The sequence below is a fragment of the Syngnathoides biaculeatus genome, chromosome 23 (genome assembly GCF_019802595.1).
Source record: "Syngnathoides biaculeatus isolate LvHL_M chromosome 23, ASM1980259v1, whole genome shotgun sequence".
Lineage (NCBI taxonomy): Eukaryota > Metazoa > Chordata > Actinopteri > Syngnathiformes > Syngnathidae > Syngnathoides > Syngnathoides biaculeatus.
Genome location: NC_084662.1, coordinates 14,301,905 through 14,320,295, shown reverse-complemented (window position 1 = coordinate 14,320,295; position 18,391 = coordinate 14,301,905). Strand labels below are relative to the sequence as shown.

At 43.1% G+C, this 18,391-nt stretch overlaps 1 protein-coding gene and 1 long non-coding RNA gene across 9 annotated transcripts in view; one reads left to right on the top strand and one right to left on the bottom strand.

The window, feature by feature from the left end:
* Positions 1 to 240: 240 nt before the first annotated feature.
* The window catches only part of eya4 (EYA transcriptional coactivator and phosphatase 4), a 54,729-nt gene continuing 36,578 nt past the window's right edge, over positions 241 to 18,391 (bottom strand). The window contains exons 5-20 of one of the 4 annotated variants that reach the window (XR_009793742.1): positions 15,148 to 15,225; positions 13,296 to 13,362; positions 11,716 to 11,855; positions 11,499 to 11,642; positions 11,337 to 11,419; positions 9,730 to 9,907; positions 8,672 to 8,808; positions 8,461 to 8,544; positions 6,450 to 6,539; positions 5,400 to 5,458; positions 4,945 to 5,105; positions 4,652 to 4,766; positions 4,459 to 4,580; positions 2,768 to 2,868; positions 2,601 to 2,701; positions 241 to 923 (exon numbers count right to left, since the gene is read on the bottom strand). Coding sequence is in view for 3 of the 4 variants with exons in the window: in XM_061811479.1 (XP_061667463.1) it covers positions 843 to 923; positions 2,601 to 2,701; positions 4,459 to 4,580; positions 4,652 to 4,766; positions 4,945 to 5,105; positions 5,400 to 5,458; positions 6,450 to 6,539; positions 8,461 to 8,544; positions 8,672 to 8,808; positions 9,730 to 9,907; positions 11,337 to 11,419; positions 11,499 to 11,642; positions 11,716 to 11,855; positions 13,296 to 13,362; positions 15,148 to 15,225 (1,640 nt within the window). In the remaining variant the exon portion in view is untranslated. The remainder of the gene's footprint in view (positions 924 to 2,600; positions 2,702 to 2,767; positions 2,869 to 4,458; positions 4,581 to 4,651; positions 4,767 to 4,944; positions 5,106 to 5,399; positions 5,459 to 6,449; positions 6,540 to 8,460; positions 8,545 to 8,671; positions 8,809 to 9,729; positions 9,908 to 11,336; positions 11,420 to 11,498; positions 11,643 to 11,715; positions 11,856 to 13,295; positions 13,363 to 15,147; positions 15,226 to 18,391) is intronic. The other 3 variants (XM_061811479.1, XM_061811478.1, XM_061811477.1) reach the window with 3 other exon arrangements.
* Positions 4,690 to 18,391, top strand: part of LOC133496211 (uncharacterized) — a 45,113-nt gene continuing 31,411 nt past the window's right edge. For 3 of the 5 annotated variants that reach the window (XR_009793747.1, XR_009793748.1, XR_009793744.1), the window contains exons 1-4: positions 4,695 to 4,816; positions 4,921 to 5,098; positions 14,961 to 15,086; positions 16,975 to 17,078. This is a non-coding gene — a long non-coding RNA (uncharacterized LOC133496211). Of the gene's footprint in view, positions 4,817 to 4,920; positions 5,099 to 14,960; positions 15,087 to 16,882; positions 17,079 to 18,391 lie in introns of all 5 variants that reach the window. The other 2 variants (XR_009793745.1, XR_009793746.1) reach the window with 2 other exon arrangements.

The following is an 18,391-nucleotide window of genomic DNA, read 5'->3' as shown; positions in this document are numbered from 1 at the left end:
TCCTCGATCAGTTTTGCTGCATATTAAGCGTATTATCTGCTCATTTAGGTCCATTTGTTCTAGCAGACGCTGGTCCACGGTCGCCATTGTTAATTTGTTACAGAAAGGAAAGTAACTGGAAATGACCCAAAAGTGCTGAGGAAGCCACCCTATTGCGTCCTTGCCAATACCAGCTGTCGTGACCTTTCTAAAACCGTGCATGGATTTTTAGAAAGCTTAGGCATGGCAGTTCTTTCAAATCAAAATTTTGACAATGGTTTTTAGTGTGTACAAGAATTTCAAAGTGCCTCCTGCAACTGTTGATTTCTCTTGGTGGCCCTTGGAAGCCCCAACACTTTATTTGTAGTAAACAGTCAAAAGACAATACTTATTTTATTCTTGTTTAATATTTACACTTCTTAAAAGAACAGATGAAAACACATTAAGGCACAACACGTTACACATATTCAACCCATTCACCGCACCAAAACACCCCCCCCCCCCCAAAAAAAAAAAAAAAAAACATGAAACTTCGACACCCACACTTCGGCCCTTCACTTTTATTGCAAATAATTTACACAGGCGTCTGCCTCGGACGGACTAGAAAGGAAAACAAAAAAAGAACAAAATCATCTGATGTACTTGCTGCCTGTACAGAGACCTCCAGCTTTTAAGTCTGGACAGTACTTTTTGTGTGTGGATTCTCAGAACACCTCTTAGTTCTCCATTTGCTGCTTTTAAGACCATTCAGTTTGTAAATCCTGGCGTTTGGACAAAGTAAAATGCAGTGTATAGTTTCTTTTTAAATAGTTTTACAAAAAGGTATGAGTACTTTCTTTGTGACAAGTCCTTATTTTGAACAGTTACAGGTACTCGAACTCCAGTGCTTGATGCAACGCCAGCAGGTCAGAGTGGCTGGATATCCTCCAGAAGGGCATGTTGTGCTGTGGAGGACAGTTAGTGGGAGGGAAAGAATGAGTTGGCGGCTACATGCAAGCGATGACATCAACACTGCAAAACCAAATCCATGCAGAACAGCATTTTTAGAATTAAGAATTGCTTTATCAAGTGGCCACGTCTTTCGAGTGCGTATGCATGAATTTTGTCATTGACGTGCTAAGGAAAATATGTTTGGGGTGGGGGATTCTAAATCCATCCATTTTATTAGCCGCTTATCCTCACAAGCGGCGGCAGTCCTGGAGTCTATCCCAGCTATCATTGGGCAGGAGGCAGTGTACACCCTGGACTGGTTGCCAGCTGATCGCAGGACGCATAGACAACAGTTTCACACCTAAGGGTAATTTAGTGTCTTCAATTACTGCATATTTTTTGGGATGTGGGAGGAAACCCGCATAGGGAGAAAATGCAAACTCCACACAGGTGGGGTCGGGATTCGAATCCCGGTCCCCAGAACTGTGAAGCAAATGCTCCTACCAGATGTTCTACCGTGCCTAAAATGGATTTTAAAATGTGGATTTTGTTTAGGATTGGGAAAAATAGAAATTAAAGATGGGGGGAAATTGTGCTTAATTTGGTTAATTTCAAAAGTCATCAAAAATTGGGATGGGTGAAATTGATTTCTCCTTCAAAATTGAGATTGAACCGATAACTGCTGAAAAAAAGATTTTTTTTTTTTTTTTGGCCCTCAAAATTCTTTTTAACTTTGGCCAAGAAAAGCAATCCAGCTCTTTCCTTAAAATGCTTCCTCCCAACACCCACAGACCAATTCGGAACTAATTTCCTCAAGTATACCGGAAAGATTGAAATGTACGTTTTCTTGCACTACATGCTACAAGTAGCCAAGACCCTGCAAACCTCGCAGCTAACACAAGCGTACTTTTTAACCAGCGGAACCTCCCAAGTCGGAACACAGAAAAAGTTTCATTTGGACTTCAAGTGATCATCATTGTGACGTCAGCTCACTGAGTATCTAAATTAGGATTGTTTTACTTTGGCTGTTTAAAAACAGAACAATCACGTGAGAGTCAGTTAAAATGGGAGCAATATAATACGCATTACACACATTTTATAAAGCGTCTATCCTTACTAAGGTACGCTTAATTTCAACAATATTTATTAACCACTAGATTGTGCTGTTGCCCTGCAAACGCCTTTGGTCCCATCCTCTAATCCTATCAGTCAGTCATTTTAAATACTTTATTTTCCCATCCAGTGGTTCAGACGTCTTCATGCCTGTATGTATTTTTAATGTTCAAATGTTAGCATAAACACTGTGATCGTAAAGATTTTGTGTGTGATGAGTTTTCATACCGGTGAAGGTAAACCCGTACTAATTTGGACCTCAATATGGATATGAAGGATATGGCTTTACATACGTTTTTGCATGGAATGAATTAACTCGGTGTACATTGTTTCCTATGGGGTGAATTGATTCGGAAGTAGAACAATTTGGAAGTGGACCGGCGTCACCGATGGGACCGTGTTGGGAGTTGGGAGGTTTTACTAATCTTTGACTGTAACTGTACAAGACTAGGAAGAACCCATCCACAGCAAGGACCAGCAGTAAAAACCTCAAGAGCAAAGACAGGCAGGCGTCATCCAATCAGAGCGCTCACACTGTGCTGAGTGGGCAGGGTCACAGGCGGCGCGGGTCCATTTACCTTTTTGGCCGCCTGCTCCTCTTCCGCACCGTCCCCCACTACAACATACACTACTTTCCTGCCAAACCTTTGCATTATGCGCTCAAAGCAACTCTCTTTTCCTGCAGAAGAAACAAGGAGGAAGAAGGGTTTGGGTGAAAACAAAAGGAGTAGAAAAGTCATTTTACCTGGCTGGCTGCATGCTCCTCATCCTTGCCATCGCCAATCACAACATATGTAATGTTAGTGCCAAAGCGGGACACTATACGCTCAAAACAGCTCTCTTTGCCTGGAGACACAGAATGGCAGAGATGGAGGGACTCGAGTCAAATGACTTGACTCGAGTCGACTCGAGTGCCACTTTTATGACTTGCGACTTGCTTGCCAAATACCCCCTTCTCTCATTGTCAAGCAGAAAGTGGCGCTTAAAATATACCGCCGAGTGCAGAAGAAGTGAAGCGGGGTTGCTAGAATTGCGGAGGTTAATAAACAAAAGTTGCGGAGACATTTGTGGTCGCGACACAGTCGGCGCCAGAAGATACCGCAGGCGTTGTAGGTTTTCTGTAAGGGATCGCTTTGCATTACGATCACGCTGATAAAAATGCTAAAAAAGTGTTCCACAATTTGTAAGTATAATAGAAATTATAAGCAGCTACATGTGAATATAATTTCATACTACTGAACTTTATTAAGGTTTAATTATTAAAATCAATCTTCACCGCTTTTCGTTGTTTGACACATTTTGCATGCCATATCATACCGTAATTCTCGCCCTACGGAGTGCACCTGGTTAAAAGCCTCACCCAGTACATTTGTAAAGGCAATACCAATTGGTACATACATATGCTGCAACTGTGTAAAAGCCGCAAGTGGCCACATTGAAACACGAGATATTGACAAAGAAAGAGGGTACACAGAGAGTTTAATGCTAACACTAATGCTGCTACCACAGCGCTAACTGTAATGCTAGCGGCCGGACCGATAAAAGTCACTTGCTCGGCACATATATTGCACCGGTCTCCACTCTTACCTTTTCCGCTCGAGTGCCCTCTATTTTCTCTAACCCCTTAGAGAAAATGCATAAATTAGCCGCATCACTGCATAAACCGCAGGGTTGAAAGCGTGTGAAAAAGGTTGCGGCTTATAGGCTGGAAATTACGGTATATACAAGGTGCTGATGACTATAACATGCCACATTTGAATTAAAGTCGATGTACTGTATAGCAGAGAGGTTACCTTTTTTTTTTTTTTTTTTTTTTTTTGAGAGAGTGAGATTGTGATACCAATTTGAAAAATACTTCTGAGCAACTGTTGCCCCACCCCATTGTCCAGTGAAGGTGTAGGTTTGAATGGTTCTCCAGACCACCATGGATATTTGAATTCAACAAGTGTCAATGGCAGTGAAGGGGTTAAATCGGATTTCGTCTCAATGGAGTTTGGAGCTGTACTGTGCTATTGCCAATTATTGCTTTTTGTTATTTCGCTACTACTTTGGTGTTAACTTTTAACCCCTTTAATTACCATATTTTCCCCACTATAAGGCGCACCCAATAGCCTTTAATTTTCTCAAAAGCTGGCAGTGCGCCTTATAATCAGGTGCGCCTTATATATGGCTCAATATTGAGCCTTTAGCGCAGCCCATCTAATGGATGCATCATGTAACCCCAGCCTCTACTGTAGAGTCTATTCTATGCACTTTGTAATGTATATATGAAAAACCTTTTAAAATAGGCCAATCGTTGAAGGTGTGGCTTACAGCGCGGAAAATACGGTAATTAAATGTTTCGCTGTCTCCATAGCAACCACAGTTCTCCAGCGGCCATCGCTGCCCCAGCCCAGCCGACCTCCAGTTGAGTTACATACGGTTCAGGTATCTCACCTATTTTTGTCGCGCTGTAGATGTTCTCAATGGGGAACACAGAGCCGAGACTATAGAGGAGAATTTTCGCCAGTGCCGGTATGAGCTGCGTCGTGGTCACCAGCACGTTGACGCAGTTACTCCTGTGGGACCGGAGCACATTTTCAGTTCTGTAAAGCGGGCATTTCCCAAGCGGCGGTGTAGGAGGTGGCACCTGGAGCTGATGATGGACAGTGACTTGAGGGCGTGAGTGAGCCAGGAGTCGGTCAGAGCCTCCACCTCGGCTCGCAGCTGCAGCCAGGCGTCTCTTTTAGCGGGACCTAGTAGACCTGCAACACGACGTGGACGCATTAGGAACCTCGAGGAATCACGTGCACGGGTAATGTAACCCAAAGAAGGTTCACAAGATCATGTTTTGTAAGGTGTCTAATGTTACGTCCATTAAAAAAATTGCTCAATATAGACGTCCTCTTTCTCCCTTAGTACAATTCTCTCTGGTGGTCTTACCCCCCACATTGTTTTTGTAAGTGCTATACAACTCTTTGACACGTCGGTAGCGGAAGGCCAGTTTCCTCATCCAGTCGACGCCGCCGCGGACGCCTGTGGCGAGGCACAGATTGGCGCTGGTCGCAGCTGCATGGAAGCCATCAGTTGCAAAACTGTAAGTACTGTTGATAATAATAATGACATGTTTTATTTCAATGAAAGATCAGCTCCACTGAAACAAAACAAAACAACAAATGTTGAATTAGTCTGAACTATAACAGCTTAGTGTGGCCTTTTACACCACATTAGTTTTCATCCATCCATTTTCCCAGACTGCTTATCCTCACCAGGGTTGCAGGGTAAGTGAATTTCAACATATTCAATTGGTTAAAATGTGAACATTTCATAACTTTGACATTAACATTATTATTATAAAATGCTGATAGACTGCAATACCAAAGGGAGTTCATGCTCACCTTAAGTCCTGCCCGTTGTCATCAGATGACACGTCATCAATATGTACCTGATCACACTCCTGCAAACACACACGAGACACGACAGCATTGGATCGCAGTTAAAGAGCAAGGAAGGAAAAAAAAAAAGCAATGAGTCCAATTCAAAGTTCCCATTCAAAATTTTTCAAGATTCCATGTTTTTTTCCCTTTGAAAAATACAACTTAACTATTGTAAAATTACACATTTACCGTAATTTCCGGCCTATAAGCCGCAACTTCTTTCACACGCTTTCAACTCTGCGGTTTATGCGGTAATGCAGCTAATTTGTGCGTTTTTTTTTTTTCTAACGGCCGCTAGGGGGCACTCGTGCGGAAAAGGTAAGAGAGAGACAGGCGGAATATATGTGCCGAGGAAGTGACTTTTACCGGTCTGGCCCTGTTCGCGCTGTGCTAGCGTGATACAGCCGTGTCTCAGTTATTTTTACCGATATGTTTTTTTTTTTTAACTGGCCCTGTTAGCGGTAGCGTTAGTGCTGGGCTAGCGTTTGTGTTAGCGTGGCGGCGCTCCCGTTAAACTCTGTATACTGTCTTTCTTTGTAAATATTTCGTGTTTCAATGTGGCCACTTGCGGCTTTTACACAGCTGTGGCGTATGTATGTACCAAATATTATTTCCTTTACAAATGTACTCGGTGAGGCTTATAACCAGGTGCGCTGTGTAGGCTGGGAATTATGGAATTCCTGACAAAATAGATTTTAAAAAAAGTTGACAAAACATCACCTGATTACTCGAATTTCTAACTTTGCTTGTAAAAGAATACTGTACATATTTAAAAAAAATTCTAAGAATTTCCTCTGGAAAAAAAAAAATGGAAAAACTGCAACTTAATTAAATTTTCAGTCATTTGAGGAGCTCAGAGCGTCAACGTCTATAGCAGTTCCACATTTCCCCACTTGGTGGAAGTACGGCAGTGTCTTTGTTGCATCGCGGCTGTGCCTCAGTGCCAAGGGTGAACTGAGCAATTTGTCCAAACCAAAACCAAATCGCAATGTATGTATTTGAGCGCCTAACCTCTAAGTCATTGAAGAATAAGTGCGAGTCAGCCAAATTGAAGATCATCTCCTCCATCCTCAGGCCCAGCGTGACCGCCAAAGGAGGGTCCTGGGGGCACAATAAACAAAATAAGTTTTCAAAATTTTGTTCCAAAAAAAAAATGATTTAAAGGCACACGCGCTCATCACCACAGACGATGACAGACAGGTTGCACTTGTTCTGTCCCATCAACATTCCTTTTGGCTTGCTATGTGTGTGTGAGGCTCAGCTGCAAAAACCATCACGCGCGATAGGTCAGGGGTGCGGTGCGGTGGGGTGGGGGGTGGACGCTGTCAGTGCACCAGAATAGAAGCAGGCCAAGAGACGGGAGAGTGAAAGTGGGCTACAGATAGAGAGCGCTTGGGCATTCCCAAGTGTGAGAAAGTGACATAAAAAGCGAAGGAATGCTTCATTACATTTTTTTAGTACGTCTTTATTCCCTTTGAAGATTGAAAGCTGAGACTAGCTGATGCTGAAAGACTCAAATCGTGATCAAGACGTGGGATGCCGGGCGGATGTTGTGGCATTCGCCGCCGCAATCTGAAGCGCGCTCGCACCTCAACGTTAAGGCTCAAATGGCATTTAATGAGCACATGGTGGACCGGACCCTCACTTAAAAGGATTCAGAGAGCAAGCAGATTACTGTTTAGCAAATATATTTTGAATTTCTGAAAAGGTTTAATCGCAGTTGATATTTCCGTTTGACAGAGTGGACATGTTTATCTTGACAGCACCTGACTACAGATAATAGGATGAAAATTATGAAACATAAGTGTGATTATTCAGTCTGGAATTTGCAACTGTTTCGAGCCTCCATTGAAGAAAGACAAAATACTGGTCCCACTGAAGAAATTTTCCCATAATGACGAGGCGTACTGAAACTTTTTTCCAACTTCCTTAGATTACAAATGTGGATTACGACACGGCACAAGAGATGCAGTCCTATCTATTTGTCCGACGCATCCGCGCAGCTTTTGTGAGAGAGGCGACTCGAGGTTCTGCGGTTGCTATGCCAACAGCGTAAACACTATTTTGGGAGAGGTGTGAACAGACACAGCTGCCACAATATCTCATACAAGCGGGGGTTGGGGGGGGGGGGGGCAACGCTCTTATTTTAAGGCATACATTCAGGCACATTCGTGCAAATTTCTGGCCTGCTCCCAACTCGGAGACGATAAGTCGACTTATCGGGACGCGTTGTAGTGATGACATCATGCGACCCGTTTGTTCGTTTGTTTACAAGCCAGGCAGAATGCGCAGTGTTCTCCGCTCTTGAGCCAAGACTCGACTTGCCTTATCGTCCTTTGGTATTGAGCATTTCTTTAAACACACAAAGATCAGATACCAGTGCTGCAGCCACACTCAAGCGGTATAATCTAAATTTTAAAACTTTTCTATATGTATCTCAATCATCTATTCTCCTCATTACTTAGTATTTCTTTCGGCTGCACGGTCTCCAGTACATTAAGATGTGAGATTATTTTTTCCTGTCCAGTCAGATTTCAATCACTGTGCATTGTCATGTCAATCTCATCTACCCGGGGCTGTCACATCAGTACAGTGTTACCTCGGTTTTCGAACGTCTCTGTTTTCAAACGAAAATTTCGAGATTTTTTTTGCTTTTGTTTTTGAACAAAAATCGGTACTCGGACACCCCGAAAAAAATTTAAACAACGTAACGTTCGCAACAGTGCGCGATGCAACTTATTTTTTAGGCTTGAAACGCATTATTTAATTTTCCATTCATTGTAATGGGAAAACGCGCTTCAGTTTACGAAGGTTTTATTTTCAACCGGCCTTCTTGAACGGATTGTGGTCGAGAACCGAGGCACCGCTGTAGTGCTGGAAAATATAACTCTTTTGTATTTGTAATGGAACTGTATCTTCAACCAATCAGTTTTCAAATTTGTCCTCACAGGGTCACAACACTGGCCCTCGATGATGTCAGCAATCTGGTCGACTAACAAAACACATCTGTTAATTGTGTTACCTTGCCATATTTCTGTGCATACGAGCCTGTGAGCAGAGAATGGAAGACGATGATGGTCTCGTCCAGATCCCACACAAAAACCCTCTGTGAAAATAAAGGGAGTATACAAATGATAAAACGATTTAAAAAGACAATTCATCAGGTTGGGGATTATATGAAATGGAGGCTATATCAAAGTAGAAAGTGAGAACTAAGGTCGCTTGGACATTACCTCCAGGTCGCTGTCTGGCGGAGGCGAGGGGTTGTTCTTACGGCTCCTGCCCCGCGACTTAGATCCACCGCTCCGGGAGGCTCGCTCATCCAGGTCCTTGATGGGTGTGGAGGGCCTCTGCACCGTGTCAAAGTCCCCTTCAGATTGCCAACAAACAAGTCAGACAATTCTTTTTTTGTTGTTGTTTTTACTGCACAGTGCATTTGCATGCGTGCGCACACATCCAGCAAAGGCCAGATGCTTCCCACCACACTGTGGTAACTCAAACCCGACCGAGCTTGGCCTCTCATATTGTTATGTCTCAATCAGAGTGGGGGAAATGAGGGGGGGTGGAAAGGCACAAGAAGAGAATGAGTGAGAGTGCAACGATAAGCTCTTTTACCACAAGCTCAGCCAAGATAAACTACAGCGAGGGGGGAGGGGGGGGGGCAGGTCTGCACGTGTACTAGATGGGCAAAGGTATTGGGACACATGGAAGAATACCTCCACCACCAGCAAAAACAAAAACAAAAAACCTTTGATACTTCACAAAACATCATCTTCCCCAAACTCTTTTTCAAAGATCTAAAAGCATGAGCGATGCAATAAATGTGATGACTAAGCAACAAAATAGGATGAAATTAATCTGCACACATGTTTACCTTTAAGGCTGATGCCTCATTCTATGCTGAAGCATTACAACTATCCATTTTTTACAAAACAAACTTACTCAAATCTAACCCCAAAAATAGTAAAAAAACAACAGCCAGACTTTCAATCTTGAGGCGACAGTGCTGCAAGTCTCTCGCAGTGAGGTAATAGATATACAACACTTCTTTGACAGATACTGTAAGCATTCAAGAGCGTTAAGAGATTTGTTCTCGAGATATTTTCAACATCTAAGGTGGTTAATAATGCATAAAAATAACAGCCTAAGTGGGGACAGGCGAAATGTATCAACTTGTGAAATAGTCGTACATTTGGGATTGTAAAGCCCTCCTCTACACAAACGTTTCCCCAACCTTTTTTGTTTAAGCGTCACATAAAAAGGAAGCAAACCAGTGCACAGAGCCACCGACCTGGGTGAAGCTCTGCTGCCTGGCCCGTCATGCCAGGCGTGGGGTCCTGCAACTGGTAGGCGGCGACGGTGGTGCCGTTCCCGTCGATGCTGCTCGGGGTCATATACGTCCCGTACGGGGAGGCGGAATAATACTGGGCGTACTGGTTTTGGCCAAAGCTTGTATACGAGGGATATTCCTGCAGAGAGAACAAGCGCACAAGGGATGATGCGTGTCTTTTTAACGAGATAGTGTTCCCATCACTGTTATCTTTTGTCCCCTCTATTTGGACTTCCAAAAGCCTGGTTTTGATGGTTTTAACTGACCCAGCGAAGAAGGCAGTTTTATGAGTCCTCCCTGTAAATCTATGAGGCTTTGTAAACTAGAGCGTGCCACACAAACACATTAAAACCCCCATTTGAAGCCCTTTCGAAAAAAAAAAAAATCCCCAATCCATCCAACAGACATGGCCAAATATTCCCAACAAAGTATGTGTGTTCCTATTGTAAAGTCTCCGTATTATTTGATTTGCTCATCTGTAAAAATACTTTTTTTCTTAACTGCTATTGCAAATGTGCCTTTGAGGAAAAACAAAGCTTTAGCTTGTCCCGATGACGTTGCTTGGATCTGCTCGCGTACCATCTGCTTCGATTGCTGGCGACTGCCAAGAAAAGTTGTGTGGGAAAGTTCATATTTCGGATCTTTAAATTTATGTTTAAAGCAGAAGTAGGGAACATTTTCGATGTTTACATGCAATTTTATTTGCTCTAAGACTCTTATGTACTCTTAAGTCACCATGCCGATTGATTGGACAAAGACCCGCTAAAAAAGCTAAACTAAATTATTTGCATCTCTATTTTTGTGGGCGGCACGGTGGATCAGCTGGTAAAGCGTTGGCCTCACAGTTCTGAGGTCGCGAGTTAAATCCCGGACCCGCCTGTGTGGAGTTTGCATGTTCTCCTCGTGCCTGCGTGGGTTTCCTCCGGGCACTGAGGTCTCCTCCCACATTCCAAAAACATACAACATTAATTGGACACTCTAAATTGCCCCTAGGTGTGATTGTGAGTGCGGCTGTTTGTCTCGATGTGCCCTGCGATTAGGTGGTGATCAGTTCAGGGTGTACCCCGCCTCCTGTCCATTGACAGCTGGGATAGGCTCCAGCACTCCCCGTGACCCTCGTGTGGATAAGCGGCGTATAAAATGGATGGATGGATTTATTTGCTCTATGCCTGTGGCTTTAAACTTTTGTCAAATGTGTTGGAAAGGAGTGGCTCAATCGTTGTCCCACAGATTTTACGTATACGTCATAGTGACTTGCCATTCAATACAAAACTTCTATTGTTCCATAAATCGTAATACTAGGTTCACTCTACGTCAAAATTTTTGGTATTCCGGCAGCTCCTCGTTCTCATTTTGTCTTGGTATGTTTGACACTTTATCTTGTACAATAAAATTCTTAAAGTGCATTTGCTACTGGAGCTCTCCTGGCTCACGTGAGGGCTTTACATTACCTTGACTGCTCCATTTTTTTCCCCTCTTCATTTGGTCATAACTAAAATGTGGTTTTGAAACGATAAAAAGGCTTGTAACTCATAAGCTGGGGCACTCGGTAGTTAGGTTGGTCGTACCTGCTGAGCTGCAGTGTAGTTGGCAGGACTGGACACTGAGTTGTTGGTGGCGTAGAGGCCTGAGGAAGGGGTAAAACTTGAACCTGGAAGGAGTACCCAAAATACATTAACGGGGGGACAGAGCAAGCTCTTGTGAAGTCTATTTATTTTGAAGGCAGCAACCTGGCATCTGATAGGGCGAGTAGGCCGTCTGGCCGGGCTGGGGTGTGGTGAAGCCGGGGCTGTAGCTGAGGCCCGTTTGGAGAGGAGACTGACTCTGGGCCAGGCCACTCTCCGTCTTGATGCCTGGCAGCATCACACCCAGGTCTCATGTAAACAAAGACAAGACGCAATTCCGTCATTTTACTCCATGGCAAAATCGGCGTGTGTCTCTCGTTACCATAGCCAGACAGTCCATAAGCCTGCCCCGTTTGTGAGTACGTGTAGACGGTGGACTGCTGCATGCTGCTGAACTGCGGCTGGCCCGCGTACGCTGGCATGGACGGGGCTGGTGGCGTGGACAGGATGTGAGGGTACGGCCTGAAGAAGGAAATTAACCATTTTGTAGTGTTTGTCAATAATTGGAAAGATACTTCTGGGCGGCAGAAAAGTAGTTGACTTGGCCTAAACTGATGAACTAGTAAGGTCCAGGGTCACGCCCCCTAGTATAGACCAGGTGTGACTTGTCCAACAAGTACACTTAAACACACCTCGTAGCATACATACCAGCGTGTATTTTAGCGTGTCTGAAAGCTACCATTTGATGGCACTAACGAGGCAGTGAGGATGAACAGATTACCGTAATTTCCGGCCTATAAAATGGGATGTTTTTTCACACGCTTTCTACCCTACGCTTTATGCGGTCATGCAGCTAATTTGTAATTTTTTTCTTACGGCCGGAAAGGGGCACTCAAACGGAAAAGGTAAGAGTGAGACCGGTGGAATATATGTGACGAGGAAGTGATTTTTACCGGTCCGGCCCTGTTAGCGCTGCGCTAGCGTGTTACTGCCGTGCCTCAGTTATTTTTACCGGTATGTTTTTTTTTTTTTTTTAACTGGCCCTGTTAGCACGGCGGCGCTAGCGTTAAACTCTCTGTGTACCGTCTTCCTTTGTAAATATCTCATGTTTCAGGCATGAGCATTTCACGGAAACGATCGTTCCGTTACCGTGTCGTTACCCAGCCTGACAAAACACGGAACCGAAAGTCTGTTTCCCAGATCTCTGGGCTTACTTTTAATAAAATTTGCCCATGTGTGAAATGTAAAACAAGTTCTCAACGAAATACAACAATCTGTATAAGACGAACCTTCATGAACCCCTTTGTTTTTAACGATTAAAACGCCCAGCTTTGTAAGTGTGGTTTACAAACAGCACCGGTTTCCGCTTCTGCGCTACGCATGCGCAAGGTCGAGTTATTCATATCCGGGTCACTCAAACGCTAGTCAAACATGTCGGTTGCAAAGCGTAAAAGACAAAAATGCTCATGCCTGCTAAGGCTTTATTTTGAAGTACATGTAAAAACCGGTTCCCATGAGCAAAAATCGTTTCCCAGGACAAAAATCAATGGAACCGAAAGATCGGTTACCATATTTGCTGAAATCCTCATGCCTGTCTTTCAATGTGGGCACTTGTGGGCTTTTACACGGCTGCAGCGTATGTACGTACCAAACGGTATTTCCTTTATAAATGTACTGGGTGAGGCTTCTAATCAGGTGCGCTCTGTAGGACAGGAATTACGGTAGGTAAATGTAAATTTTGTTCCAGTTCCCTTTCAAGCAATTTATCTCATGTAACGTCCTCTTTTTGCCTGACACATCACACATTTAAACTGCAGCGAGAGACAACGTGGCTCAATTGCTGCCTTGGTCAAAGGGCACAGAACAGTTTGCTTACTTGCGGTGCTATCGGAGAAAACTTTTGGCACCGGTAGTAACTATGACGTCATGATGAAATTAGTTTTCAGACAAGGGGCTACTTACTTAGACGGGTAGAGGGGAGGAGAGTACTGGTGTGTTGAGCGAGGACTGTATCCACAGCTAGTGATGACTGCAAACAAAAAATCATGAAATATTGTATATGTGTATATAATTGTGGAAAAAGATCTCTATTTTGTTCTGACGCACATGATAATGTGCCAATGTGTGAAATCGCCTAACAATGGTTTTCTTTTTGCCGTGAGTATCGGTGGCTGGTATTGGCAGCCTTCACAACCCTTCACTGATCCACTGAAATGAGGTCAGTATAGGTACGCACCCATCCCTCATAACTAAAAATAGTAATATTATTAGATTTGATGAACTGTAGCCAAGACTCACAAGTAACTGATCCCTTGTAATAAAACCAGTAAAGGTACTCACCCATCCCGAATAAATGGAATAATAGTAATAAATATTATTAGATTCGATACACTGTACGCTGTACAATCATGTTGAAATATGGCATTATCCATTAAAAACCTTCTATGCAGAAAGATTAATTTTGCATTTGCAATGAGATTTATCAAACCTGAGACATTGTGATGGATGATATTGCATCTTTTCTCCTGCATCTGAAGGTTTATGGTCACTAATAGTTCATTTGACAAATATTTTAGTCTTCCGTATATTGCATTTGTCGAGGGGATGTTGCATTGCTTCTATGATGTCTCAGTAAATGTGAAATATGAATAAAAAATGTCCACGCATTCCTTAGGTAAAGACATTTTTCTGCACAGAGGGCTGAAATGAGATTCTAAATTATTCTCTCTATACAATAGAGTGACTGAAAATTATTCTCATTATTCTGAATTATATACATCATTATGGTGGCACGGTGGCTCAGCTGGAAAGTGTTGTCCTCACAGTTCTAAGGCCTCGGGTTCGGTCCCGGACCCGCCTGTGTGGAGTTTGCATGTTCTCCCCGTGCCTGCGTGGGTTTTCTCCGGGTACTCCGGTTTCCTCCCACATCCCAAAAACATGCAGCATTAATTGGACACTCTAAATTGCCCCAAGGTGTGATTGTGAGTGTGACTGTTGTGTGTTTCCATGTGCCCAGCGATTGGCTGGCAACCAGTTCAGGGTGTACCCCGCCTCCTGCCCGTTGACAGCTGGGATAGGCTCCAGCACTCCCCACAACCCTTGTGAGGATAAGCGGCTAAGAAAATGATGGATGGATGGATGGATGGGTAAATCATTATAATATACTACTAATATGGTCCCTGTATTGTATATACGAGCTATGTACTATACTGTGTAATAGGAAACAAATCCATCCGTCCATTTTCTGAACCGCTTATCCTCACAAGGCTCATGGGAGTGCTGCAGCCTAACCTAGCTGTCTTCAGCCAGGAGGCAGGCTATACCCCGAACTGGTTGCCAGCCAATCGCAGGGCACATCAAGACAAACAGCTGCACTCGCAATCACACCTATGGGCAATTTAGAGTATCCAATTAATGCATGTTTTTGGGATGTGGGTAGAAACCAGAGTGCCCGGAGAATAGAAAAACTACAAGGCTACTACAGTATATGGATCTTCCCTCGTGGCCTCCAAGTAAAAAAAAAAATGTTTGTTGTCATTGAGACGTTACACTCCCTTGTGTGTGTATGTGTGTGTCTGTGTACGTGTTCGTGTGTCCAAGTGATAAAATGTCTGCTTCTTTTGCCAGCGCCGCAGCAACGCCATCCAAGGCCGAGGCAACTCTTTGCAGGATTAAAGCTTTCACCGAGGCCGCTGCTCGGCTGAAATTGATGACGCTGTTTGTGCATGCGCCAGTTGACACCGCCACTTCATGGTAAGTTCCTCAAACCTTTGAAAAATGTGTATATGTGTATAGTATGCTATATATGTGTTACCTGAGCCAGCGTAAGAGTCCAATACTGCGTCGCCTGTCGTGGTAACTGCATCACTGTTGTTCATCGGCTCTGTTTTCACTTCAAAAAGAAATATGTTGGAAATTGCTGTTATGTCAGGCTAGTATAGATGAACACAAACAGAAACACATGCACATACGGTATAGAATGTTTCACCCCGTTTCCACCAAGCAATGCTAATCAATTCATTCTGTATACTATAGTGCGCCATTCTTTGTGGAGTATACCTTAGTAACTTCCAAACCCAAAGCCCATTGACTCATACTGTGGAGAACTATACTGGACCACTTGGTGAAAACATGGCTTTTTAAAGTGTGCACACAATGTAATTTGGAAAGTTCTCTCGAAGTGATGTGGGTGATTTACTTGATCATGAAATGGAGTAAAGTGGTATCTTGACTTACTTTCTTAACTTGAGTTTAATATGATCCATGATTAAGTCGTTTTTTCTCATTAAAACGGATGTAAATGCTATTAATCTGTTCCGTCCCGCGGAAAAAAAAAAAAAAAACCTTTTCGTTCGTATATGTAGACAGGTTGGCTAGCATGTGATGATGCGGGGGTGTATTGTGGCCTACATCCGCTTCTAGCGAGTGTTCATTTTCTATTTTATTGTTTGACTGTTTTTTTTTTTCAATAAACAGCTGAAAATGCATTGGGGATTGTAGCTCCCCTCGCCCACGTGTGAGGGCATCACAGTACCTTAATTGCTCCATTAATCTTTCCACTTCTGTTGCAACACAAAGTGAAAAAATTGACCGAATGTTGACTTGAAAATTGGGACATATGTAATTCAAGGTACCACTGTTGATGAACAGAAATTTTAAAGTATTAGATCAGTGGTGGGGAAAACTTTTCCCTATCAGTCCTCCAAACTGGAAAGCAAAATTGTGAAAAAAAAAAAAAAAAAAAACGCCCATCTATTATAGCAATTAAAATCACATTATAATTGTTCATTCTGACCTTTTTCATTTAAAAAAAAAAAAGTATTTTAGAATTAACATGGGAGGCTGCAGTTTCCCCACCAGTGTCCTAAGGCATGAGAACTCCAGGAATGTTTCATTCCAAAACACTAATCAGTATTACAGTCAACAGAAAGTCAAAAAACACTTCCCAGCTAACTCAACAGCAATCCCAGCCAATTCAGCGCAAATAGACACATGGCGTTAGCCTTAAATGTACACTCGAGTCGTAGGCATAGGAAGGGCTGCGGTCAATTCACACACATGCACCTCTGTACCATAGTCCTTGGAGGTTGGTGCTGGGGGCGGGCTGCTGCAGCCCAGCAGCCAATCAGCTGTGTTTAGAACCGTCATGTTTTCACCTACAAGATGTAAGGTGGGAAGACGATGAGGACAAGAATGACGTGTGCCAAGAGATGCCTTAAGGGCACCCTCTTTATTTTACAGCAGGTGGACATTTTGCAATAATGGCTTTGGACTGGAGGGTCGATGACACTTTAATGTTTTTTCCATTGTTAGATGAGGAAATGCAGTTCACCTAGCAGCAAATACACAAACTATGAAGTAGCATTCCATTCCAAAGCCAACGATTCCAATTCTATGGGATCCACCTTAAAGTCTAAACATACACTTACACTTAAAAGATGCTAGATAAAAATACTCCCGACTTATTATGCAATTAAAATTGACATTGTGTTATTATATTTTTCAATTATTAAATATACACCATTAATTGGACACTAAATTGCCCCTAGGTGTGATTGTGAGTGCGGCTGTTTGTCTCGATGTGCCCTGCGATTGGCTGCTAACCAGTTCAGGGTGTACCCTGCCTCCTGCCCGTTGACAGGTGGGATAGGCTCCAGAACTCCCTGCAACCCACGTGAGGATAAGCAGCAAAGAAAATGGATGGATCGATAAATATACAGCAGGTCACATTGATCAATCTTGCAGGTAAGATAGGAACACAAGAGGAGGGTAAACTGGACAACAAATCAACATAATTTCCATAAATTGATTTTTTTTCCAATATTTCTTTCATCCATAGTCTGAAAGGTATCTTAAAATGGATATTTATATTTCTATCCATTTTTAATGTGCATAACATATGCATACATGAAAGCAGCTCAGTTTAGATATACTGTAGTTGTGTAAATGTAGAGTGAGCCCCCATCTATTGTGTCCCGGACACAACTGCAAGATTTAAAATTCCCATATATTTATTAAAAACACAAAAAATTGCAGTCAGTAAATGGAAAGTTACTGCATAACTTCACTTCGAGGAAGTGAAAAAGTTGCACGCAGAGTTCTCAAAATAAGAGGCAAAATGTTCAAGTTGTATATTTGTCACTACCAGTTAAAGTTTACTGTAAGAATGGAAAATAAAACCAAAGGGAATAAAACGGTATATTTAAACACCAAAAACTTCAACCGAACCATGTAATTTCATTTATCGAAAGTCCACTACATATAATGCTAAACGTCATAGATGTGCTAACAGAAATCAGCATAGATGTTACAGGTTGTGGTCCCCCCCAACCCTAATCCCAATTTCCCACCCAGCAGGCCAAAGATGGCTGACGTCAGGTGAGAGGAATGCAAGCAATGTCGTTTGTTTTGGCCGCAGGCTCGGCGTCCCGCCTTAGTTCGGCTTCGGCCCCGCTAACTGTGAGCTCATCGCCAAATGATTAAAACGTGTTAGAGTAGGATGCAAAGGTCAGCGTTGAGGAGCGAGGGGGCCTAAAAGAGGAGAATATGGTGGTCTGAAAGAGCTGAGGCGATGACGGACGTGACGCGTTAATGCTCTTGTTGAAGAAATAGTTTCCAATGGGATTTTGGAGCGTTTCATCCCGAAAGCTGCCAAGTGGTTCACGGCAAAAGTGCCTCAGTGTGTATTTACACTTGACTGCTTGTGCCAGTGTTGTTGGCATGTCAAGGGAACGGCAAAAAATTTTCTCTGACTGATGACTTTGCAATGGATTTCATGAAGTTCTATTGTTTCAATCACATCCCAAGTTGAGAAGCATGAGACAGTCGTAAAGAAATGAGTATAAAAGAGGTCTTCAAGGGTAAACCATGGGCCCGAAAAACCCTGGCAACAATGCAGCAGATGGCTCTGCTTTTTATTTTCCATTTCATTTCGAAAATGTTTGGTCATCAAGCCATAATTCTATAAACTATGTGCACCAGGTCTGGGACATACTTCCAATTGCACCAGTGATTGACAGATTAGTTTGGGGTCTGCTTCCTGCGCTGTTAAACAAATG